The sequence below is a fragment of the Chelon labrosus genome, assembly GCF_963514085.1.
Source record: "Chelon labrosus genome assembly, chromosome: 2".
NCBI classification, from domain to species: Eukaryota; Metazoa; Chordata; class Actinopteri; order Mugiliformes; family Mugilidae; genus Chelon; species Chelon labrosus.
The window spans coordinates 29832314-29859737 of record NC_140338.1 but is presented as its reverse complement, the minus strand read 5'-3'; the positions used below and the strand labels follow the sequence as shown (position 1 = coordinate 29859737).

At 39.4% G+C, this 27424-nt stretch overlaps 1 protein-coding gene across 1 annotated transcript in view; it reads right to left on the bottom strand.

Annotated features, from left to right (window-relative positions):
• LOC311496762 (dolichyl-diphosphooligosaccharide--protein glycosyltransferase subunit TUSC3) overlaps nucleotides 1-27112 on the bottom strand; it is a 66166-nt gene extending 39054 nt beyond the window's left edge. Inside the window, exons 1-2 of the mRNA XM_084556734.1 lie at nucleotides 26964-27112; nucleotides 5663-5832 (exon numbers count right to left, since the gene is read on the bottom strand). Coding sequence (XP_084412860.1) covers nucleotides 5663-5832; nucleotides 26964-27068 — 275 coding nt within the window. The 5' untranslated portion in view covers nucleotides 27069-27112. The remainder of the gene's footprint in view (nucleotides 1-5662; nucleotides 5833-26963) is intronic.
• Between the last annotated feature and the right edge of the window lie 312 nt (nucleotides 27113-27424).

The following is a 27424-nucleotide window of genomic DNA, read 5'->3' as shown; positions in this document are numbered from 1 at the left end:
TGAGGCTATGTGATCGATGTGAAGGAAGTGACTGACACAGCTGATTGACATATGAAACAGACACAGCTCTCTCCAAGTGTTATGACATGGAAACAACAATCGCAACCTGAATTCCCACCACTGAATTTACCATGCTGATAGCAGGCCTCGTAAAAACACTCGCAATGTCTTTGAGTTTGTTTTCCTACATATTTCCTATAAATATTCGAGGTGAGAGATATACAAGAAGCTTACCAAAGCAATCGGGGCTTGGAATGTCCACTAGCGACCAACAATGAAGATTCAGGTTTGTCTGTTTTGCCAGGTTTATTTATTTTTAGGCCAAAGAAGGCCACTGACTTAACAGGTTTCAAAATCTTATCCATAAAGAGGGAGACTTGACAAGATGTGGCTTGTCTATTTCTGTAGAACTAAAACCATTGTATAAACTGAGACTGTGATAAATGATAGATGCGCCAAGACACATCATTAAGGTTTGCCGCAAACCCAGAGTCTTCTGCGTAACTAGAGGCGGTTGGTGAAGTGCTGCAGTCAGAAAGGAACCAATATTAAAAGAATGCTGTGTCTTGTTTATTTTGTTGTTTTCTTTGCCTGTATTCACCAGTTGTATGTCCTACAGAAGAACATGGCAGTTTGCTTCTGACAAGCCATCGGTATAGGCACTTCACAGACCACAGAATGAAAGTCATCATTCATGTTGAGACAAATAGGTATTTAAAAAAAAAACATGGACGACGACCAAAAACCACAATAGTGATATAAAAACAGATAGATGGCGTGGACAGAGACTGGGTAAATGAGAAGCAGTAAGCACAGAAGCAGAGAGACTCAAAAAGGACACAGGGTCACAAACAGGCGAACGAGAGAAGGTAAAGAAAGAGAGCTACGGAAACACTGCACTAGATCCCTGACGACGTCTTCCTCTTTATCCCATACTTTATGGGTGTGTGATACTACATTTTCCTCCTATCTATTCAGAAGCTCATTTGTCATTTTATTTCTATTGCCTTCAAACACAGCCTAATGAAGGAGTTATTTTAACAAGCAATGATAAAACCCTGTCTACTACCGTAGCCTCCTGCCCAAGGAGATAAACAGTAAAATGCCAAGATCCCGTCTCTCTTTTCTAGTATCTCTTTCACTTGTTTCTGACTTTAGAATGCCTCCATTCACTTTGGCTTTGTGCCTTAATGTCAACTGTCTCTTGTGTTGGCTTTAATTAGTAAAAAAATCATCTGTCAGGATGTATTATGTGTGGTGATGTTACATTGTTATCTTCCTTTGAAGCGTCTACCATTTTATAAAGTCAGCAGAGGAAGTTGAAACTCAGGCCAGCAGACCGTCAGGGATTACAGGGGCGCTCGTCTCTGTCTGAGAACGCGGCTATTCTGGTAGTTGTCAGAGAAACAGAGATCTAGTTTTTACTATGCTTGTAATCCATGTATTTATTATTAAGACTACTTCTCCGGAAAGAGGTTTTCCTTTTATTAACGACAGATGCCATCATGTTAAGTATGGTATATTATGTGCTACGTTTAAAACATGGAGTGACAAGGTAATATATTTTCTGTCAGTCAGTTGGCCAGGTCATTCATTTGAACATTATGTGGTTAGTTAAATGACATACTAAATGTATAACTGTAAATATAACATTTTAAACTTTAGTTATACATGAGACACACTACATATCTACACACTACATATCAACAAACTTCACACGTTACGAGACGTTTAATGTGTGAAATAAATCCTGTATTAAACTCAGAAATATTATTTATTAGCCTGTCCAAGACGCCACTGACATTTCACTATGGGGCTTGTTTCAACCGATGAAGGAAAAAAATAACTCCGCAATGGGACAGTCCTACAACCAGTTCTGCGATGTATGATTCACTACAAATGTTTTAATCTCTGTAAGCTGACAGTCTTTTAAAGTTATTTTGCTGTCCGTATCTTTTACAACAGATGCGTTAGAATCTAAATCTCTCACCACTCTGACAGCATTTTGGATGAAAACGAACTGAACTCCACGGCGCTCAGATTACGTGTATGACTACATCGCTGTTACTCTTCTGACTGATTTTTGGTTGCTCCCAACGGAGCAACTTCAAACCGACATTCCCCCACAAAAGGTTTGTGGGTGGGGAGAGTGTGTGCTGGCTTCCAGGCTCATTATTATTATTATTTTTTTTTTTTTTACTTTTGCTTATTTATAAATGTGTGGCTCCTGTGTGTGGCTCCTGTGTGGCTAACCTGTCCTCGCTAAATGATCCTGAAATATTAAAATCTGTGAACAAATAGGAAAATGCTTGAAAGATAAAAAAAAAACAAAAAAAAACAACAGTCTCAATTTCTGTTTCCCAAGGGCAACATAAATTAACCAGCACAACAAGCTAGGGATATGAATTATTCAAAAATGACAACAAAAAAAATATAATTATTCATTTTTTTAAGGTCTGGGAAGGAAAATGTTTCACTGAGAAACATAAATGCTCATTCTACTTTATTCATCCAACTTTATTTAACTTTTATTTGTATAGGACTATTTCTGTCCGCCGAAACTTTAACCACAACTGACAACAGTGGGCAGAAATCATTTTAAATTGTATTTGATTCAATTTCCTTTTTTGTTTGTAGCAAATGGCTAAGCAATCAGCCAACAGACCTACCACTTAGATACCGAACAGGATATATTCTTGCCTAAAACATGTGTTCATCATTGAATATTTGCAGAAGATTTGGTAATCAACATAGAAGTTCCCAAGTGTTCACTTTGATGGAAACAGAAAATTAAACTATTCATTCAACGGGAAACATTTAATTGCATTTAATCAAGAAAGAAATTGTTATCAGAGAGCAGTGTAAGCTACTAGAGTGTGACAGTGACTTTGATTCTTGAAATGTAATGAATTAGTTCTGTTTAAGCATTTAATAACAAATACCATCATGCATCATATACCCTGGTAAAATGTATGGTATAAAAAATTAGAAGCTGCCAAAGCTCACGTGTACACACGGCCTTAGTATCCACAGTAAAACAGTCTCTCTGCCGATGGGGTGGAGTTTGTATTTTCAATCACATACAATTATCTGAATGACTGAACCAAAGAGAAACAAAAAATAAATACTGATTTAAAAAAAAATGTTGTTCCCTTTAAGATGTCTTCACAATATCAGCTGTGGTTCCTTCAGTTGTGACCAAAATCACAACTTAATGTAATTAAGTTGGGCAAAATCAAAGCCAGAATCCAAGGAGGACCTCTAAAGACTTGTGATCAAGCGAGGTATAAAATGTTTTCTAAGTCTTTCCTTATTCTGGTGGCCAAAGTCTCTGATCATTTACAGTGGCCCAACTACAGTCAGCTTAACCCAGACTTAGATCCTAAAAACCTGTGGAGCAACATGCAGATGAAAGTTCAGATGCTGCCAAGTCATTGTTCAGACGTGTAAAAATGTCCCAAACCAAAAGAAACAGGAAAACTCGAGGTGTAACCTCTGTCAAAGGTGCTGAGTTAAATGTATGAGATTCAGTGTTTACACTAGATTTTTTACACCTATGTTTACAATTTTTGTCTGTTTTTCAGGGGATTGATGTGAGTATTTTCTAACGCATGGTCTCTGTCCACTGGTGGTAGAGAATGACTTCTGTTGTGATCTAGAAAATACACTTAAATAATAATAATACATAGAAAATACAATTTAATAAAGTTAACTTGACCTTCGGGGGACCCCCCAACATAGTGGTAGGGGTAACACTGAGATTTCTGTTGCTGATTTCTAGCTAATGAAACAAAAAAAAGTTTATACAACAAAAGCAATTCTTAGGAAACAGCTTTAGAATTAGTATGCAGTTTGGAGCTTGAGAGTGATGTGGGAGTAAGGACCCCAGTGATTAGCCATCTTTTTCAATGCCTCATAGTCCTCTTAAGGCAGGCTCTCAGGTCACCATCTAACATCCATCTCGTACTCTCTCTCTCTCTGTCTCCCTTTTTCTAATGATGTGACGCAAATGTTAATAAGAGAACGCTTGTGGCAAGGAAAGAGAGAGGGAGCAAGACGGGAGGAGAAACTAACAGGCTGACATTAGTGGTTGCATCTGGCCCTTAAATGGAAATAACTACTCTAGATTGTTATTAAGAGAGAGAAATTTCTCAGATATAAACAGATTAAAAGATGTTTGTGTTAGAGGTCAGCTCACTGAATGAAATCAGTTTGCATTTGTAGAAAATTAGAATAAATACGAATGCAAAAACAATTTATGTCAGAACAATCAAAACCGAAAAAGAGTTTGTGTAGTGTTACTACTATAATAGTAATGTGTGTCTGTTGAGACTGTCATTGTGTGACGCTGACACGGGAGATGAATAACTTATCTAATCAAGTGACTGATGAAGTAGAAGAGAGGCTGATTAGAGTAACAGCCTGGGTCAAAATGGAGAAGGTCAGTGTTGATTTCATCAACTAGCTGGATGCCCCCCTTGGACACCACATCATGGTTGGCTATCTGGTATAAACTACACAGACACAAGGTGCTAGCCAGGTTTACTCTATGATGTGAAGCAGTCACAGAGCAGACATTTCTAACAGATTGGGCCGCAAAAGATTTATTAAAATCCATGTGATGAACGTCATTAAGCAGCTTGGCAATGTTGAGCAATTTTCCATACCTCAACAAGGAGTCTGATGACTAGTTCCCACATTTCTCACTACAGGTCTACACAAACCTCTACTAAAACGTACCAAATAATAAAATAAAAAATGCTTTTAAGGTTGAGACTGAGATAATGCCAGAAATCAGTCATTCCTAAAACGCAGGCCAGCCACTGCCTTTAGATGTAATTTAGGTCATTCATAAATTCAAAGACTTTAGTATAGTGTAACATGAATGCAAAACCAGCAGCTAAAGGGAAAGGAAAAACCATCACGGGAGACAAGAAATTATTACAGAATATGCAGCAGAGTGCAGTGTGAAACCTTAACGTATTTGCATGCATGCATGCCCAACATTTCCACTGACTAATCCAAAGTATCTTTCAGCACCATGGACAGCTCCTGTTATGATCTCTAGTGCAGTGTGCAGAGCTGTCCAAGTGCTGAAATTAAATAAGTTCTTGTCAGGGAGAAATAAAAATGATGCTTCTAATCCATGTGAGGGTAAAGTATCACTTTGCCAATCAAGTCTGATTTTGTAAAAATAAACTTGCTACTGGGATTTTTGCAAATCTTTCTAATGCATAAACAGCTTCAAGCATGGAAGTGGGTAAGTAGGTCTTGATGGCCTTGTTCAGGGATCTAATAATTCCCCTTTAGTACGATGCCTGGCTGGGGGCCTTTGATGCAAATGTCAACGTGACCCACAGGTTCTCGTTACATAAGGCTATTTTCCATGTTTCCCATCGTGTGCAAGTCTATATGTATGAGTTCTAGGGCTTTGTGCTTGATAGTGTGTATAGGGAAATTCTGTGTCCTGAGTAAACTAGCAAGGGGATATCACACCCCAAGCGATGAACAGAAGGACAAAAGAATGGATGTATAGTAGGAGTTGTGTCTGACTGTGGCCTACAGTAAGTGCAGCGGCCTTACGTGTGCTCTTGTATAGCTATTTTTCTTAGGAACAAGTTTGAGTTTTGGACCATCGGAGTGTGTGCGTATATATACATACCGACAGACAGAGCACTGCCTTTGTGGCTGCAGGGCAGTGAACATGACGATGACAGAGTAGTTCCTGGGTGGGGCCTTGACGAAACGACGGAACTTGTCCCCGTTCATCCGGATGACCGAACGCCGAGAGGACCACTCCATCATCTGGTCAACCTTCTCTGACAGAAGGTTCTGAACAGACAGATGAAGAAGAAAGAAAGGAGAAGCAACCAATTAGACATGAAACAAAAGGTTACACATACAGACATTTTAAGTTGGAAAATGTTTGACAGATTTTCCAGCTATAGAAGAAAAATGCATTCATAGCCAAGTGTCATGGACATGATAGTAGTACACATGAAACATACAATCTCCACATATAACCAGCTTCCAAACGGTCTGTCTGACCTGAAGTTCCTAATTTATAATTCAACTATTTCATATCTAAGAGGACTCTTGATATACACTATACAGGCTGCTTTAAAGGTCCAAGGCTGATACAAAGGAAGACATTGCTCTACATTTTACTAGATCTGACTCATGGCCTGTATTTACTAAAGCAGTACAAAGTATTTGGAACACAATCAAGCCATTACCTTGCCATTACTTACAGAAAATTAGACCTGTCTCAACAGTCTAGGTTTCTGTGCAAGCACATAAAAGACCTTTTTGTGAATTGTATGAGTCTGCTAATGATTAAATCCAGTCTGGCTCAACTAAGATGTTACTGGTATCAGAACACAATAAATAAACCAGCCCGTGCCCTAGCAGATGTCAATGCTTATATTATAATAACGTTACATGGATATGTGTGACGTGAATGCCTTTGTGTGTCTGTAAATCCACGAGTATGACTGTGTCAGTTCTCAGGACACAGTCAGCATCGTCTTTGGCAAACTTTAGCTCCGAGCTGACGAGTGATGAAATAGTGAGACTGCTGATGAAACGCTTGTTGTTTTCCAACCTCTGCTGATCAAACTGTACAGCAGAAAAATCTGTACAAGAGGCACATTTCAGTTTACACCACCATTTTTTCGTGGACTCTGTTTCGAACCAGACTGTGGTAAGTCTGAGCGGAGAGTCTGTTTTGCATTTTTCATTAAACACTGCTGTTGCGGCATCTTTAATGTATACAGTTACATTTCCTAACCTATGTCATTGCTTAATTGATGGAATCATCTGGTGTTTGGAATAATACAATTCTTCTCCTTGAAGGTTCCAATGAGAGGAAATATATTTGGCTTTGGTTTAAAAGCTCTTTTATAACGAGCTTTGCTAAAAAACAAAAAGGCATCTTAAGAGACCCTGTTGGATACAGAGAGAATGGATGAAGGGCTAGCAGTGATGTGCTTATATGTCAACATATGAGATTAGAAAATGTCAACAATGCCAATAGCATTAGCTAATGGTATACAAATCTGTTTAAATGGCAAAACATTCTATTGGTGCAAAGCAGCTCTTCATTCTTTTGCTGAAATGCAAATGCCAGATTGGGACAGTAATTTGTGTGAGACCGCCAGAAATCAGTCATTTCTAAAATATAAAATATACATTTCCATAAATACAATGCCTCCCAGAAGACACAATGTGAATGCAAGCAGAAAGTCAACATAGTAGTGTGCAACGTGAGAAGCTAAAGTGTCTACACTAAAAAAACAATTTTGTATTTACTCCTCTGCTGCATTAAACATTAAAAATACTTGATGCCGAGCTTGTTCCATTTTTCTGGACAAGTATCTAACACAATCATGCCCACCTTATTGTTTACTCATACATGCATAATTAAAATGCCCAGCCAACTGAGCCAGGCAACTGAGTTTTCCAAATAAGATGCGACATGTTTCATAGGTCTCTGTCTCAATAGCCAACAGTCAACATGCTGAATGTATGCACGTGTTGTTTAGACAGAGGGGTGTGAGATGTAGTGTTCAAGTTTATCTGAGAGGAATGGTAGTTGTTGCAGGGTTTTCACACCGAGAATCAGTTTGCACCATTTTTAAGGTGGAGTTTTAAGTTACAACTTTCCATCTATCTTTCCATTACCATCCCTCTTTTCTGCCTTTAGTTTGCTAGTATTGGAACAAGTAAACAGTAGCTAAATTATTTAGCACTGCGCATCACTCCTAGTGCTAATCGAGCATAAAATCTCTTTCTCCCTCTCTGCTTTCGTTTCTCACACACACACACACACACACACACACACACATCAGGTAAAAGACTCGGCTGCACGGGGCAGAACTGTAGACTAAATCTCTCCAGTAAACTGCCCAGGGACAAGATCGACAGAGACAAACAAAAGCTAAAAGGAGGAAGCGGCCAAGTAAGAGAGTGAGGCAGAAACAGAAAGACAGGCACTAGTACACCGCGCGTTTCTTCTGTATTGCTTGCGCATTTCAGACAACACACATTCCTAATGGGCCATGTATAATGAGAGAGGAGATTCACTAAGAATCACAGCACAAAGGGGTACAACACACCAACACAAACACATTGCCGCATGTCCAGGGGAGGAACAAAGTGCTTTGTGCACACCTTTTCTTCTCCGTCTTTAATTTGTCTACCTAGTTTTTGCCCGTGTGCATTCAGCCCCAAAAGGAGAGCTGTCAGTCCTGGATGCCAATCATACTGGCAGTAATGATGCACTGTGACACACACACACACACCAGCAGACAATAGTGCTGAAAACATACAGAAGAAGTATGTGAGTGAAAAAGAGATGATACAGTAATGGGATAAACAACGGAGAGCACAGCAGCTGCACAGAATAGAAGACTTGCCATTATGTAGTGCATGTCATGAGGTATAAGCTGTCATTTGGGGGCTTAAAATGGGGGGTCACTAAGTCAAAAGTAATAAAAGTTATTGAAAGACATAAAGAAACAGACAAAGACTAAAAAGTACCCACTAGATCCATTTCTTTGGAATTTAAATTTTGGCTTTTACAACATAATATTCGAGATCGTATGCTAAAACTATTTATTAGAAGAGTTACCATAAAGTGTATGATTAGTCTCAAAGATATATAATTTGACATGTTTTAATACCACGAATATTAGTGATGGGTCTTTGCCTGACTAACCATTTAAACTACTGTAGTGTCACTTGTCAAAGGAGAGAATGAAGCTACAGTTGGATAGTACAGTACACCATTTCTCTCTTGCCAGCTTTTCAAATTAAAATCTTCTCTTTACCACTGTTGGGTTTCAAATGCGAAATAAGAATATTTAACTTTTATTTAAATAGATAGCACATGGCGACGATGACCAATCAAGAAGGCAGCAGGAAGTTAAAACCCAAACATTCAAGCAATAAAACACAAATCTATACAATACAGCTGTCCTTTCACAAACACAAACCATGTACTACAACACATGCCGGCGAAAAGAAAAAGACAAGTCTAATCTGTCATGCAATGAAGCAAAAATAGTTTGTGGTAAAGACCTCTGTTACCTTTGGCTTGCAGGTCATTCTAAGATTAAAGGTCACCGAAAAATAGACTGATTTTTCAAGCCTCAGCCCGTACAGATGCCACTTCAGCCGTAGACAATTATTATTTGCAAATACAAACTCAGAGCATATACAAATAAAAGACTCCTAATAGAAATAAACTGTCTAGAAGAAAAGGCCTGGGTCAGTGTTCAGTTGAGGTAAACTGGGCCATAACTTAAGAATTCATAGTAATAAAATAAGTTATGCATATAAACTACAAAGTATTTATAAAACATCTAAGGAGTAATTCAGGCATAGAGCCATTTAAATACCTTATGGTGGACCTTCAAGTGACTCCCACACATCAGCATTATGGTTTCCTACTCTACCTGACCAACACACACAACCACATAAAATGCACCCCAAACAGCCTAGAACCATTAAAAATATTTATTTTCTACCCCACTGAGCACAGAGGGCACTCGAATGAATCACATCTACACTGTGTGCATGTGTGTGTGTGACTGAGTGAGTAAGATGCACACATAGTCGGCAGAGATCCTGCTTTATCCATCTGATTTTCTGTTACTCACTATGATTTTCATAACCTCTCTGTAATACAAACGCATTATAGGTCATAGGGTAGGCAATGAACTGCAACAGTGGCACTGAACCGTGCTTAATCACTCTCCAGTTCTCCGTTCCCTGTTTTCTTCTCATTCTTTTCTCATTATGTTCACATTTTAAACTTTGTCTTTAGTTCTTTATTCCACTGTCTATGCTCATAATCATCTTCTCAGCAATTTAATGTAATTTTCTAATTTTTTTGCTATGCAAAGTCACTACGGTGAGCAGAGAGCTGAATATCATGGCTAAATAATGGATAATGGTTAAATAAATAAATCCAATTAAACACACACAAAACATTCTCATGAGTAGAGCTAATAACACCACAGGAAGGAGACACGATGGGCTGCAGCAGCTGAGAGAGAGAAATCTCTCTAATGGGTGGAAATAGAACGTAGAACTGATAAAGAGAGGATACAAAGCCGGATGGGGAAAGGAAATGGTGATGGTAGAGAAAACTCGAAGACAGGAGGATGACACATGAAGTGTAATGCAACTGACTCATGCACTGCTGACGATATGGCGAGAAGTTATGTGGGGCATGATAGAGAACGGTTCATTTATAAGCCGTCTAGTTACACAACCATAAGCCCCTTTCACACATGCACTGCAGCCCAGAAGTTTTCTGAGTATCACCCAGAGGACCCAAATTCAAACTGGACCAGACATTAAATCGAATTTAACCTGCCCAGTTGTGCCCGTGTATTAATAAAACAGGAAGAACATGAAGCACTGAAACAGTGCAAAAATATGTGAAATGTCTCTAAATTAATCGATATTGAATTTAATCGAATCAGGACAGAATTGATTCAGGAGATCAGGAGCAATTCCCAGCCCCTACGCACTAGTAAATTGATAAGCTGATGTTGATGTTGACAGATGTTCTTCAGTTATTCAGATAATAAGTTGCTGGCTAGTCAGTCTGATAACCACGCCAGTCAGTGCATCCAATAATGATTATTAAGTATTGCAAAGGGTGACCTACACTGCAACTAGAGATGAAAGTCAATACACTTCCCAGTACATGCCAATCGCTGAAGTACATGCATTTGACAACTACTATCAAGGATGACAATTTCTAAAGTTGTGTAACTGCGTTTGCTTAATTAAACAGCATCAACTATGGCGTGTCAGTACAACGAACACTTTTACACCACTTGAACACAAGCAAAAGTAACCAAACCAGGCAGGTCATCAAAACAAGCAAGGTCACAACAATATGACTCTTAAATCACTGATTGAAGTGCTGCCAGTGTCTGTTGTCAAGAAGGACAAGAAGACAACTTACAAAAAGAATTTTCTGTAGTGACACCGAATGAATGAACTTTAGGAAGTGGTTTTAACAGCTCATTCATAGCTGCTATTCAGCTATTCTGTAATCTTGACCTATCAGCTCTCCACACTTTACTTTTTATACTGGTGTGTTATTTTCATTGTGCCACTTGAATTCCTCCCTTTGGTTTTCACTGCTTCAAAGAAAACAGGGGAAATTCTTTTGGCATTTCAAGTGCACCGAAGAGCAAAGTGTCATATATTTTCCTGTCCTCTAGAGTCATTGGAAAAGTTGCAAACAAGAAATGTAACGGGTTGTGTTTCGTGGCTAGCTTGTGAACAGGCATATGTTATGCTCTCCAGCGATGATGGCATGGTTAGAGGAGTGGAGGTTCAGGCTGAACTCGACACCTGAGTGCGTTTGGAAATCTCCACTGTATTCTACTGTATATGTTTGCCTACGTATGCTGACGGTAACACTGCTCTGTAGAGCCATTAGTATGGGAACTCCCCTGGGGCACCTTGAGGTGCCCTGTAATGGATGGGGACAGCCAGCCAGAGGTTTGATCTGGGAACCTTTCATATTAAAAAGCTAACAGCATTTGTTCAATCAACAATCCCTTGCTCTGGGCATTCTCAACCAAGATCTATTTGTAAGTGAATGGGCCACGGTTTTGGCCATCAGCCTCCTATACAGTTTCCTCCAATTCCCCCACTGAAGGGGGGATTACTGGAAATTGGCTTCTTATAACATGGAACAAAGACGCGTCTCACTCCCACACTCTCTCCCTCACACACAAACACTGAAAGAAGCACATTGCCCTTTGTAAAAACCAACAAAACTTACCAGCGAGTCAATTTCTGGTAATCATAGTGTCCTTATGATGACTTGGGGACTTTGTGTATTGTGCTAAACCAAAAATGCACGAAGCACACACACACACACTAAAGCACAAAAGAAAGCTCAGAAGGGTGGAACAAATGAGGAGGCAGTAAAGAAGCAACATTACTCAGAGGTTTATTTTTATGATCTTTTACAAGATCAGTGGGGGCATTAAAGTGGTAAGAGGAAGAAGGTGACTGAGAGGTTAAAGAAAGTATGTGGTTTAAACATGCACACGGATGGGATTTAAAATAAGGCTGTATGTACAATAATAAGTAGAGGAGTCAGGGAATCAGTTATCAGGGAAGCAGTAAAACAGGAACACAAAGGAACTATATGAATAAAATAAGGGTGACAACAAAGTTCAAGGACATGAAGACAGCGAGCAGTGATGCAGATGGACATGTGAGAACTGGACCAGAATGAGGAACAGAGTTGTTTCCACACCAGCACCCATGATGCAAACATGCATTTTGCCTCAATTTGTTTGTTTTCAAGCAGCATCACACACACACACACACACACACAAAGACAAACCCCACTGGAGGCAACCAGTGAGATCATGTGAACATGTTTCCTGCATTTACAAAACATACATGTACTGTATTGGCAGCATGTCTGGGTGAGTCCGTCTGTCTGTCAGTGACACTGTTTCAATCTCTCACCTCCACTGAATCACACCGACAAGCTTTCTTACTGTCGGCTCCTTATTTGTCAGCCCATAATCTGCGATTCCCAGAAATATCATGACTTGTCACTGGAGGGGTTGGGGGTGGGGATTTGTCATCTTATCTGCCTAATAACAATTATTTGAAATAAATGCATTTTTCTCCTGCCTTTGTCCGTGCGTCTTCCCAGCCGTCACCCTCTGGTGATTTTATTTTATTTTATATCTTTCCCCATTAGCGCCAGCGGTCGTGTCTCTCAGATGCTTACAGAATATCTAAAGATTTGCTTTTTTTGCTTCCAGATTACAGCCACTTTCTGAACCTCCCAGGCACATGGTGTGACATTTTAAATCTTCTGTCATTTCCCTTCCCTAAGGCTCCTGTCAAAGTCTTTTGTTGTTTGTTGGTTTAGATTGTCTGCGAGTTTCATCAAGTTAACTTTTTAAAAACTTCTTTTCTGAGGTTTAAATGCCAGTAAGGGAGGAGATATAAGTCCAATTTAGAAGCTGAACTAAATGTGAAACGAATAAAAAAAAACAGCGTTCAGAATGCTCGCAGGGAGAACATCATATTATAACACAACTCAATTAAGACCACAAACTAAATTAAGACTTTAAAAATGACTGCACTGAAGACCGTTTAGAGCTCTGAGTTAAGATAGCACATTTTAATGTGGAAAAGCTTCTTTATTATTTCTATTTCTGGGATTATTCCCAGTTGTTCTTTCAAACTGGAATTCCCAATCTGACGTTTATCAGTAATTTGTCAACCGAATGGCTCATTCGTCTTCACAGCCGTACTTACTTTGGTTCTGGTTCAATTGTTCAAACATATGAAGAGTATTTTAACAGTAAACTGTATGGCACAGCAACACTGTAGCTACACCATTGGTTGGTTTTTGAAATACATCAACAAATTGGTGAATTATGTAATTTAAGCCATATTTGCAGAGGATAAGTGTTACCTGGGGACATCATGTGATTTAGAAATTACACCTCCAACTCTAGGTTTTGCGTGACTCATTCACGCAAATAACAAATCTCTGTGTTTTACTCAAATAGTTCATTGTTGTCCCTAATTATGACATCTCTGCTACTTTCTGCTTCTACTCCACTACATGTCAGAGGTAATGTTCTACATTTTACATCTCTACACTTTTTGACAGCTTCAGTTACTTCACAGATTTGGATTAATAATAAAAAAAAAATTATTATATATATATATATTTTAAGAATAAAACATGATGCGATGAGACTGAAATGTTCCTGTGGGAGAACTACCTGTTAGCACTTTAGCTCCACTTTTACCAATACGATGAACACATTAATGCACCACTAAATAAAATCCAACACATCAAAAGATGCTGCCATGCATAGCATCCATCTCATCATCCTTCGCTTTTTTTCCATGAATGGGTTAGCTTGTGTGTATGCTACGCAGGCACAGATTGATTTACTTTTTCAAGAGTTTTGTTTGATTCGTGGCTTTTTTTCTGCCTCGTCTCTTATGAATTATGAAGGATGTGCTATAAATCAAAGTTTAGACAGATGTCTAAAGATGTCGCTGACCCATTCACACATTTAGACGGATGAAATCATTAAATCAGGCATTAATGTGTCCATAGGCAAATGTTGGGCTGATTTAAATACTGCCAGGTCGATCTTAATGTCTTCCCCACGATCAATAGTGTCATCATGTTTTATTTTTAAAATATTTTTAGTATTTTAAGTAACTAAAGCTGTCGAAAAGTGTAAAATGTCCTCTGTCATGCAGTGGAATGAAGTGGAAAGTAGCTGAGACATAACTATGGATAGTAAATTTGAGTAAAACACAGTTTGCTTATCCCTTGCGAATGCGCCACATGAAACACAAACGTAGGGAGGGTCGTTTCTGAATCACATGACGTCCTCAGGTAAAACTAATCCTGTGCGAAAAGGGCTTAACTTGACCTCTACAGATACCTTCCTCACCCTTTATTTTTCTTTTCCCCATCTTGACAAATATCATTTCTCCAGTGAAAGCACAGAGCTGGAATTGCTTTTAAGGCACATCAGTGTATTTTGATTTTGTTATAAAGGCATCCCAATAAAACCGGAGATGGGCACACAGGACAACCAGCAAGTCCAACTGTAAACACAATAGGGAGTCCACCCAAGCAATCAAGAAGCATATGGTCACTATAATACTATCTGCAATAAAGCCAAGAGATGAATGGATGAAAGGAGGAGAGGTAAAGAAAGAAAGAAAACTGATCATCAAAACTGATGCCAAGCAGCTTCTGTTTGATGTTAGACATTGCATGAATACTTATACATGGTTATAGCCTCCAGTATGTTCAACAAAATGATAATCCACGTCAAAAGGGAGTTTTGGCCACTGGCAAATGAGCAAAAATGTTAAATGGCAAAATAGTTCAGGACTTTAATTGCGTTTATTTCCTTCAAGGTCCAGATCTGTCCATGCCATGCTCACATTTCAAACATGTTTATGGAGACAAAAAAGGCTTGCCTGTTTCAGAGAAAGCTGATTAATGCAATAAAGATTTCATGTGTACCCACGGTTTGCCCTGGCACCATCAACTGGGGAAAAAAATGAATATATTTCAGTGAAGAAGCAAAAGTCTTCCCTTGCTTTCTCTTTTTAGTAGCCAAAAGCATGTCATAAAGGGGTGCATGATAATATCAATAAACAAACCTGTGTGTAAATTAGTTTCCTCATGAATTTGCAGTTGTAAGAAGTAACTTGAATTCCCTGATGAGCTAGGCAGGAAAATACCCATGGCAACTGGAGAGGCTTATTGTCCTACAGGACAATCTCTGACACCATTGAGCCATGTACCAGGGAAGCAAAGGTAGGCAAGCCATGCAACCATTCCACAGGGGGGGGGGGGGGGGTGCAATGGATACGCATTCCTAAGATTAAAAGACTTTAAACCTACAGGACATATTATGAAAGGTGTCTTTGTTTATAAGGAGCTACTTCTCTAATGCAGGATAAAACAAACAACTGCACTTTAGAAAGCACCTGGAGTATAGCTTTAGCTTACTTTTCTACCCCAGGGACCCAACAGAAATAAAAACAAAATATATTTCAGACCAGTTAGAAAACCACTGTAATGTAAAAATAACTAGAAATCAGACAGAGCTTGACTTGCAACAACATCTTTCTACTCAAGGACATTAGATAAAGTAAGCCAGAGAGACCATGATATGCTGTGTGTGGATGTGGCTAACACCTGTGACTCTTGTTTCAGTGGAGTGTTCTCAAATGAACGCAAATAATTTAAAATAATCAACAATGGCAGCAACACTTAATGTGTTGGTGTGCAAAAGCATGACGGCCAAATGGAAATTGTTGTTGATCTTTTATTGCCTATTACAAGAGAGAAAGATGCCAAACAAAACAAAAACAACAGCTCCAGTGAGCTTGTTAGATGAGAAAAGGGTGTGCAAGCATCAGACCTCTGACAAGTTCTGAAGACAATCACTCTCCCGCACTCCCACCATGCCCACAACAGGCCGCCTGTTCACCGTTTCTAATGTCACAGGCATCTAATTGACAAAAGACTTATTTGTGCCTCAAATTTTTAAAATACATTTAGTCACAAAAGCAAACACATTTCCAATTCTCTCACTCCTCACTTTCAATAATAGTCCCTGTACGGTCTAACATAAAACAAATATCTTTACTGTCAGATCCTTGCTTCGAGGTACAAGGGAAGGAATGGGCTGACCTGAAGTTACTTCAGTTATGTACAACACCATAACAATAATTGGTCCTTTAAAAAAGGATGTTTGAGATAAGAGGAGGCAGACAAACAGAAAAGTACCAACTGCTGGTTTATGTGTAAAGTAAAAGACATGGGGACAAGAAGTGTGGACAGACTAAAGGTCATGAAGTTACAGGCCTGTCCAACAACCAGGTCAGTTGTCTTTTCCTTTTCTGCCTCCCAGGTGTACTGTGTGACCTTTAAAGTATCTTTAAAGCTGCCATTTGCTCCCTTATATCCGTCTTTTAACTCCATGCACCTCTCCAAAATGCAGATGGTGCCAGTCTACCTGCAGTGATCATTTTAATAGGCAGAGTGAGGGCCAAGAGCACATTGCACATATAAGCATATTAGAAATTCAAGTGTAATTGGCCTAGTATGCTACTTCATTAGCCTTTGGAAGCTAACACTAGTACCGGGTGCCTAATAACGGTGAGCCTAATGTTCTCCTAATTACCCTCATAAGCCATTCACCATTTGTGGTTTGCTTCTGCTTAGGTGAGCAGTCTCACTCAGATTCACAAGACCTATTACAGGTGTGTGTGTGTGCGTGTGTGTGTGTATTCTCAGACACACACGCACACACATATATAGTCAAATTGGCAAAAACAATGTAAGGTGTGCAATGTGGGAAAAGCAGGGATGAAGAGTGCAGAGTTTTTCTTCAAAAGTAGTAGACTTCAGAATTAGACAAATGAAAATATACTGCATTACATAATGACCACAACCTAAATTCTTTTATTTCATCACAACCTTGGTGAGATGAAGCAGACAGACCAGAAAGGCCTGGCGAACAAAGAGCTCTTCTTAAAATGAGCCAACACTAAAGCCACTACAGAAAGTCTGCTGTCCAGAACCTCTCTTGTTTTACAGCCTGGAAAATGCATGCATTAAAGCTTTACCCCCTGTTCAATCACTCTTATGTAGAATTCGCAGCAACTGATGTAATGTCTCTTCGAATGTCTCACGGCCAACTGCAAAGTGGTGTCAGTCTCACGGGGGAAATGGTGAGCTAGTTGCACTAAACAGATCGTGCTTCAAGCTCAGCTGGTGAGACTAATTGGCTGGTCAATAATATGAACAGCTGGGAAGGGGAGTGACCACCGGTTGCTCAGTTGAAATGAGGGCTGCAACAATCATTTCAAGTCATGCTCCTCATTAGATATGATCTGTCGATCATAGTTTTCACTTTCCTAGTTTCTTTCACTGAAGACAAGCAATGTAAAGCTTTAAATATATTCCAGCAAAGGATTTCTCAACTCTGAAAACAATATGGGACCTATTTGGTTGGTTTGTTACATGTCAATGTGTCTTGAGCTTGGTGAAGCTGAAATGGAGACCAGGGGCCTCATGAACGAAGACTTGCGTGGATTTCCTTCTAAAACGTGGCGCTCGCTCAGATCTAGAAGCATTTTTCCTTTGTACATTCCAATCGAGCGCAAATTATATTTCAATTGACCCTGCACCTGAGAGTCCCCTCTCTGCACGATCAGAAAATGAAAACATGAGAACGACTAAGACGGGAAAAAACAAGAACTTCACAGAAAGCGAACTGGAGACGCTACTCACTGGAGTGGAGATGTGTAAAAATGTCCTCTTTGGCACGCTGTCCTCCACGCAATGTTGGTTAATTGCATTTGCACATCACATATGATCTGTATTGATATTGATCGAATGAAAATGTTTCCTGGGGCCTCAGGTATATCAGATTCCCACAATGCATCTGAACAGGTCAACGTTAAAGCGCAACTGGCAGCGAGAACAAGTTTTCTGAATGTAATCGGAGCTATCGACTGCACACACATTCATATAAAAGCACCATCACATGATGAATTTGTAAATGTCAACAGGAAACATTTGGATTCCATCAAAGTATATGTGATGCGCAAATGCAATTAACCAACATTGCGGCGCGTGGAGGACAGCGTGCCAAAGAGGACATTTTTGCACATCTCCACTCCAGTGAGTAGCGTCTCCAGTCCAGGAAATGTGCTTCTAGATCTGAGCGTGCGCCATGTTTCAGAAGGAAATCCATGCAAGTCTTCGTACATGAGGCCCCAGATGTTTCTAATAAAACCCCCACCCATCACTGAAGAAGCTACTTGGATGAGGGGAGAACATCTTCAAACCATTTTGTGTCTGCTTTGTTTTTTGAATACAGCACGACCTGGATGACTGAGGACCTTCACAGACATTAAGACAAACATATTTTTCTGACCACATTCACAACTAAACACACAGATTTCTTAGACGATCAGTTTTAACTCATTTTACCCAGATTTTATGAATCAAGGATCAAATGGTGTATTGTTACCTCCTTTCACAAGACACTGTTACAATGGAAATTGAAAGGACACATGTGACTGTTAATGTTTACTGTTAAATTCCTTGGATTTAACTGTAAACTACTAATTTGTGTTGTCCATTACTACAATGACAATATGACTGGATGAAAATAATATATACAAAAAAAGTAGCTGAGAAAGAGAATAGGAGTGAAAGTGAGAAACTGAGAAGGAGAAAGAAAAAACAGGTTTGACACTAAATGGCATCTAGCATTTATCCTGACTCCAGCTTTATGCTAAACTGCTTCACTCCCTAACGCTATACTATAGTATGGCTGAGTCTCTGTGTGTGTGTGTGTGTTTACTGACTTAAGAGTGATAAATAACCCAAGAAAAAAAAAATCTATATGACTGGCAGAGACAGACAACCACTTTTCAAACTTCTTTCATGACTTTCTCTGAATGAATATTTCTCCCTTAATAACCACTGAGGTTAACCACACCCTCCTACAGCTGCATGTATAATGCTGCTCCAAAGCCTCCCAGGTGTGACTGTGTTTGACTGGGAAGCAGTGGAAGAGTCAGAAAGACCATGGTGATTACTTGACATTCCCTGGACAAATAAATGCTTTCAAAGGCTATGTTAACATAATTCAATAATTCAAAGCCAGTTTGATTATTTCTTGGTAAAGTTTTACCTGACAAGGACTTGCTCTGTGACCACAAGAATACTGTCTCTAGGTCAAACAAGACACTGCACACCTGGGAAAATGAAATCTGCCTCTCAGTTTTTCTTGCCTGCATGTATTTTCTTGTGTTTTCAATATGGCAGTCTTGTGACAGAGAAGCACACGCACACTTGTATACGTGCGCATTTTTACTCCCGTGTTAACAGGATTTCCACTAGTGAAGCAGAATGTTTAAAAAGAGGGGAAAATCAGATATCTCTGACAAGTGACATGCTCACACACACAGCATTAGGAAAATGCCTCCAATCGAGCAACACAGAACATAGTGTGTGTATCTAAGTGCATATGTGTTTGCGTGTAGACCCGTGAGTTTGAATGCATTCTGCATAAGAGTGTCTGTGGCCTATGAACCGTCATGGCAACACAGGTCTGTCTGGAAGGATAAGAGTGTGACTTCTTATCAGCCACAGGCCAGACAGACACACAAACTCAGACAGAGACATACACAGTGGAATAATATGCCACCTCATTTCAGCTGTACAGTGTGCAGTGTGCTGTGTGTGTCTGTGTGAGTGATTAGAGGAGAGGCTCTGCTTAAGGAGTCACTGATTGAGAGGCTACTGCCATGTTCACATCATACAAGACAGACAGTAGAGAAAGTTTTGCAAGTGTTCATGACAGTGACACAAGAAAGTTGACTGGGTTTAATTACCTAGAAGACAAGGGCTGATTTTTTGTTTTTCCCATCATTTCAGATCAGACAATGTTTTATGAAAAATAGGAGTTTCTCAGTCTTGTATACCATTTCAATGTGAATGCAAATGGTATTACCAAGACCTATGACAAGTAAAGGCATATGGTCGCATCTAATCCAACTGAGAACTGAGGGACAGGATGACCAAGTTATTTGTCACTAAGGCTGCGTTCAGACTGCCAGCCAAAATCCGATACTTGACTCTGCTGTTAACATTACGGATCCAGCAGCAGAGAACAGCGCAAATGCTCACCTTTTGTGAAGATGACGGAAAACAACTAGCATGAGCACATGTGATGCACTGTTCCCTCGTGGTTAAAGTCCACCCTTTTGACTGAGTCAAAATAAATGTATTGACTAATGTTATAAAAAGCAGTGTTAGATATATCTGAAGCAATTAATAATCAATGTTAAGTTAAATGTTTTAAGTTTTAATGTTTAACAGTTCAAAAAAGACAGAGTGACTGTATCAATATCTGAATGTTACAGAATATTGTGTGATACAAAGGAGTGAATGTCAAGATTTGGTTTAATGTGTGTAACTGAGGGCTAACATTAGAGTAAATGATGGACAGATGGTGGTTCAGTGACTGAATGACAGCATAAATGACTGCATGGTTTATTTGACTACCTGAGTAAATGGCTAACTAAGCAAAAGGCATTTCAATAGACAGTAATAATGGATACCCTGCACTCCGCTCAGATTAACAGGATTAGCCTCAGAAATGTCAGGAAAATTGCAAGTGTTAAGAGGGCAGAGGAATGCCGCAGGAACAAGGGAGGAACAAAATGGAGGAGAAATTTAGGGAATGGGATGAAAGAAAAGAAAGAAATCATTTCATGACAGCACATTATTATCAAAATGTCACAGGGTGCACAGAGAAGGGTGGCTGATGAAAAAAATAAAGGGGACGTGACACAGGAGGGGAAAGGGGGGGATAAGGGGGCGGCGAGCGGGTGATGGAAATCCTTTCGCCACTCAGAAAATTAGTTTGAAGCATGTTGGAAAGGGGCGGAAAAAAAGGAGGAGGAAAAGGAGGAATAACAGAGGGGGAAAATGACGTTGGAACGGAGGCCATCAGTCACTGGGAAAGCAGACCTGACACGAGTGCATCAATAATTCAGATAACTATGGCTAATGAGCGAGATCCAAACAAATCACCCTTGAATTCACTGGGAGAACACTAAAACGTTTCGCAGCACAAAATATGGTACCATTATGGCAGTTTTCAGCTGTGGTTGGGTTTGTATTGCCAACATGTAAGTAAAACAGAGGTTGGACACAATACAGAGAAAGGCAGGAACAAAAAAAAAAAAACAGACTGTGATAAAGTAGATGGAAAAAGAAAAAGAAGCAAGGAGAATTTGTTCTCTGCCAGAGCATAACAATGGAAACATCACGTAAATCTGAGATAAAGTGCTCTGTCGTTATTCATATGCTAAGTGGTTATCTAATTTATCTTGTCTTTTCATAACTTGGAGGACATGGTATTCTGTAGTGTCTTATTTTTAAGGATACCTGAAAAAAGTGACTCTTCAGTAGGTTGAATTTCTCCTGTAATTACACTAATATTTTTGTAAAGATCATATCGTCTATGTAAAGACCTCCTATGGCGTGAATCCATAATTCTCTTGCTATGGGTAGTTGTAAAGAGAGTGGCCTAATTTATTCATTTGTATAGTATAACTGTATGTGAATATTATTCCAGATCTGAATTTGTGTTGTCAACCATGGGGGTTATAGCTATAGTATAACAAGATTCACGTAGTGGAGTAGGGGACATGATGACTACAGCAGACGATCTTTATGTTCCATCATCAGTATCCCTGTCTCATCTCTCCTATAAGTAATAGAGCATGAGTTGGCAGCCCAGTAATACAAAATGAAATTAGCTAGTCCCAGCACTCCCTTAGTTTTGCCTTTACGGAGATGGTCCCTCCTAATTCTATAGGCTTTATAATTCTATAAAAAAGGAGAATCCGTGAGTCACCCAGTCTTAAAAAATAAAAAAAGGTTTTACTGAGATAGATGGGCAGGTTGTGAAAGAGATAAAGCAGCTGTGATAGAAACATCATCTTGACTGCATGTACTCTTCCAAGTAAAGAGACTGTCAGTGTCTTCCAGAACTCCATATTCAATTAAGAGTAAAAAAAAAAAAGTGTAAAGAGTAAAATGGGCTTCTAGTAAACAGATGTACTTCTTAGTAATCATAACTCCTAGATAAGTAAACATCTCTAATGTTAATTTAAAACGAAATTGGTTAGGCCCTAAGTTAATTTTTCCCTAATTAGTCTTGTATCTCAAAAATGTGCCAAATAAACCTACAATTTCTAACAAAACAAGGATAATCACAGACTTGTTAACTTGTTTTAAATTATGTCAAATGCCATAGTAGATGACAAGACATTTTAGTGCTTTACCAGCTCCCAAGTTAGACACATTTCAGAGGTGGAGCTGTTGTATACAAAGTCACTGGAAAGACATGAGTTGTAGCAAAGATGGCCTGGGCTTAAGAAACACACAGGGGCAGGAGGCAAAATAAATAGGAATATAAGAAAGAACCTGCAAGTTCTGAGATCTGTTAAGAACACATATGTGGCCAATAGCAATTATGCTCTTATTTTTCATTATAATAACTTGATGAATAACATGAATTTGTTATCCTTTTATTGAATTGCTTTCATTATGTTGTTTCAGCATATTGTTGAATTAAGCAAGGCAGATCATAATATACCGTATATTATAGAAGGGAATTACTGGGGAAAAGGTGTTTTCACAGACCCTCTCTGCTGGTACTGTAAAGTCCACACAGATAGTGCAGAATGTGTAAACGGTAAGCTATTATTTTTTTTCTCCGATGCACAGGTCAGACAGAAAACCGAGAGTCAATACTGCTTACACAGTGTTTAGCTTCATAAGCCCCAGTCTAAACTCTGGAAGTGGCTTGGATAATGCCCTAAAGGGTCCACCCGGTAGTTTATTGTGCCTCTGTGTGCAGAGGTAGCAGGCTCTTATTATTCCGATCCACTTATTAGACTGGTCCCTGGATGTGATAGCAAGCCCACTACTTTGCAATCTCTATCTCTCTGTAGATATACAACTCTCCAGATATATAATTCTCCTTGCTTCAGACTCGGTGCCCTGGACTTTTTTCTCCCCTTACCTCCCCTGACTCCACATGTCTAGGTATAGGAAGTGCTTACACTGGTTCTTTCTTTGTGCTGTGGTCAGCCTTAAGACAGAAACACAACACAAGCTATAATATCTATCTAGGAGAGCTGGGGTGATGAACGAGGGCGTATTGAAGGGATATAAATATTCTTTCTCTCTCCGTGACTATTTCTTCTTCTGCCTGAGGGGCACATAGCAGAATTTAAAAAAAAAAGTAGGGGTCCAGCATTGCTGCCCTAACTTATTTTTTAATTTCTTTTCTTTCTTTTTCTTTTTTTTAGTACAGTTTCTTAGTCTTGGTTCTTCTCAATTCCTCCCTTTCAGACAAACTTCCAATAGGAGGCCTTTTGGTCTGCCCAAAGGATAGCTTTAGATAGCCGCCACACTTTTGCCTATATGGGATAGGGATAGATAGGGAGTGTCTGTGTTGCCCTTTTTTTCTGAAAAACGATAATCCATTAACATTCATGCCCACATTACACTGTGATTGGCCGACTATTTGGAGGAGAGAGAGCAGACAGTGATTGAAGCACACAGTTTTCCCTTTTTGGATTTTTTCATGTCGTCCAGCTAAACCTGATATACATGATGGCATTTGTGAGAAAAGCTGCTGAGTTGTAGGTGACTCAGAAGTCAGTTGGATTTACAAGGACACTGGTGTTCTGTTTATAATCAGAATAACAGAACAATCAAAATAAAAAATGCAGCATCTCTTTATCTGTGAGCTTTATCAGACAGTATAAAAAGAGCAGAACTACATAGAATAATTTACCAAAACACCTTGACGTTGCTCAAGCCTGATTTGTGGTTTATACAGAAGCATGTGTGAGTCTGTGGTTTGCACTTGGGTCTGCAGGTTTGATTTACAGGAGGTTTGCGCCTCTATTAGCTCTAAAATAAGGGGGCAAAAAAACCAAAAAAAACTCTTTGACGGCAGTGATTTTAAGTCTTTTCTACTCTCCCTATCCCTTTACCTTTATGTAGACTGGATATAGTTTAAAAATGCATTCATGCATAAGTGACATAAAGTCCTGATCTAATCTGTTGCATAGCTGTTATTCTAAACATGATTAGGTCGTCTTAACAGGAACTAGTCGGAGACAAGATCAAAGAAATAAACATGCAAACTTGTAGTAATGTATTTACCAAACATTTAAAAGTTTCTGTGCAGTCTTAATTTAACAAATTGCATCTTCCTTTAGCTTAGCGCTGAAGCATACAATGGCTGAGGCCAGATGAAAGGGCAGTGATGGAGAGAAGAAACTGGTGAGATGAATACAAAGTGCTGCTTCACCATTTTGTCCATTTCCAGCTAAATAAGATCTTCCTCCGCCTCCTCCACCTCCTCTGCTATAGCCCCAGGCAGGCAACTGGGAAAGTACATTTCTCACATTATAACCCCTCAATATCTCTCCTGTGGCTCATTGAAAGTATGGCTGTGTGTGTGCTTGCGTACTTTCAGTATGTGTGGCTATCTGCTATTTGGTACTGAGTCACACTCTGATACTTCAGGTAGGATGGTCCAAAGTTAATGTTGGCAGACAAAGCATTTAACTTAAGGGTATTAAAGACAGCTGCTTCAATGTCAGACAGGCAAATCGATAATATCCGGATATGTTTATTGAGAAAATGCTCTTTCTGTCACTCATTAGGTAATGTAGAGGTGTCCTTGAGTCGGTCACTGCCTAAAAGCAGACTATGGCTATAATGGGCAGCTCCCCTGTGTTCTTTTATGAATGTAAGCAAGGCATTGCTAAAAATAAGCACTGCAGATAAAATTTTAATATTATCATTTAAGAGATCCATTACTTTGAGCTATTTACTGCAAGCATTACAAAGTTTGGTTTCAGTCAGCCACAGGTAGTAAAACAAATGTTACTAAAGAAAGTTTCTCAAAAGTAATGTGACACACTAACTACACATAATCCTCACGCATCAAAATGCAGTCTCAATTATTCATTCACTAACTCATTCAAATGCTTGTCCAGTCATTCTTCCATTCCGCCAGTCCTTTGTTCATCCATTTGTTGACAAATTAAATTCATTCATTCAGATTTATTCACCTGTCATGTATTTGTCCTCTTTCATTTACTCATTCGACAGGTAGCCCACTCAATTCATTTTCTTTTCATCTGCAAAGTCAGCTCAGGCGTGCTGTACTGAGGAGTTGGTAGAACACTAAAGTCACAACAGTGTTCCATCTTGACCCACACAACACACTAATGAAGCCCAGTGGAAATTCACAATTTGAAAACCCTGCTCAAACCCACTATTGACAGCCAAATCGTCAAACTTTACTTTGCCTTGTCACTGTACTCAGATTAATAGCATGGCTACAACAATTTCCAAATGTAATATTGTGTCAAATTAGCTAACAGTACAGTATTTATAGTACTGACTATAAATGACATCAGGAAAATGAAATGGGAAAACAGAAAATGAGAGTGACGCACACCTTGTTATATCACTCTTTTTCTGCACCATCTGATGCTCCCAGCTAAAGCACTGAATGCTGACAAGTACGACTGAACGACTCCCGAACCAGTTGCTGACACCACTTCCTCCGCTGCCATCAAATAGGATCACCATTTTTTCCTGACAGTGCTGTCAGGAGCCATACAGGAGAGGATGTTATTACCAAACAATGTCAAGGATACCCATTTTTTCCCACCGTTACATGATTCTCATTATAGATGCCAGCAAAAGCGATAAAACCCATATATAAAATGTCAGACTTTCAATATAATGCGTTAAAGTTTAGTCTAAGGCTGCTGTATGGCAGACATCTGAACTGTAACTGGACAGAGGTAATATATTCATAGCCTCTGCTCTCCAAGACTTCCATAGTCTAATGAATGGCACTGTCCATCAAAATAAGTTATATAAGATAAGCAGCAGTGAGAAAAATACATCAGTGACAATGTTTTGTATTTTTAACAAAACAAAATATCTATATATATATATAAAGTAGAAATCAATGAGATGAGTTCAAGCTATTATATATATGCTGTTTGCACACATGACGTTTGCACACACTGTTCTGCAAGGCAGCTCTAAGTAACTACAATAATAATACTTAGTGTAAGTGTGTGCCATTACTAGCGTTAGACTACATCATTAGAAGTAACTGCATATTTGTATGTCACTTGTCAGTTCAACGAAATAATCACATGACACAAGCCACCAGAAGGGATGTGTGAGGCTTCCGGTACACTACCGCAACCCTGAATGCAGGCAGCAGGCAGCCTTCTCTCGTTGCTGCTGTGAGACTCTCACCAGCGTCGTCTAACCTGTTAAGCTGCATGTAAGTAAAACGAAGCTCTTCCTGCACTCATGAGTTTCAAAATAAAGTCCTTACTTGCGACGACGCGGCAATTTTTAGGAATAGAGGACCTAAACTCAAAGCACTGATATGTCAATATTCCTCCTCGCCAAACTGACTTTCTACATATTACTGTAGACCAAACAGCCTACATGAACTACGGTAGCTTGCAGTGCTTGTTCACGCATATCCGGTTGTGATTTACATAAAGCTAACAGAGTGTACTCACAAGGAAAGGCGTTCTCAACAAGACAATGCGAGCTGTGTTTCTTAAATTTACACCACACACGTGAAAATGATTCTTCCCAAAGCTAGATAAACAGATATTCTCTCCGACTAGCTTCCTGCCCATCGCGGCTAACCGTCGCTAGCTTAAACACCGGTAGAAACAACCTGGACACATTTCACTACACAGCACTGCGATAAAATGCATTCCGACGGTTGAAGCGTTACCTCTTTCTTCTTTTGGCCTCCCCCAAGTGGCGGACATAGCAGCAGGAGGAAGAAAACAGACAGAACCTGCAGGTTAACCACGGATTTAGCCCAAACAGGCGCCATGACGGAAGGATGCTCTGACTGCGAGACACGTCTCCGCGGAGAGATTGGATTCTGTGTTGACCAATCAGCGGAGAGGGGCTGTAACGCGGAAGCCTCTGGGTTTTGTAGTTTTTGAGTTTGACGGAAATGTAAACCATTGGAAAGGGGGGGGAAACCATGGGGGAAACCCCTTTGCACTTGTCCTTACGGCCTCACCTGCAAAATGTAGCAAGCTGTGGGCTGGTACAGATGTATCAAAAAGTGAATAAATACAATTATTTTAATGCACAAATGAAGTTTCTCAATGCACTGGCTGGATTCAAATACAGAAATACGCATTTTGTGGTTTAGATCGACCACAGACTACATCAAGTTGT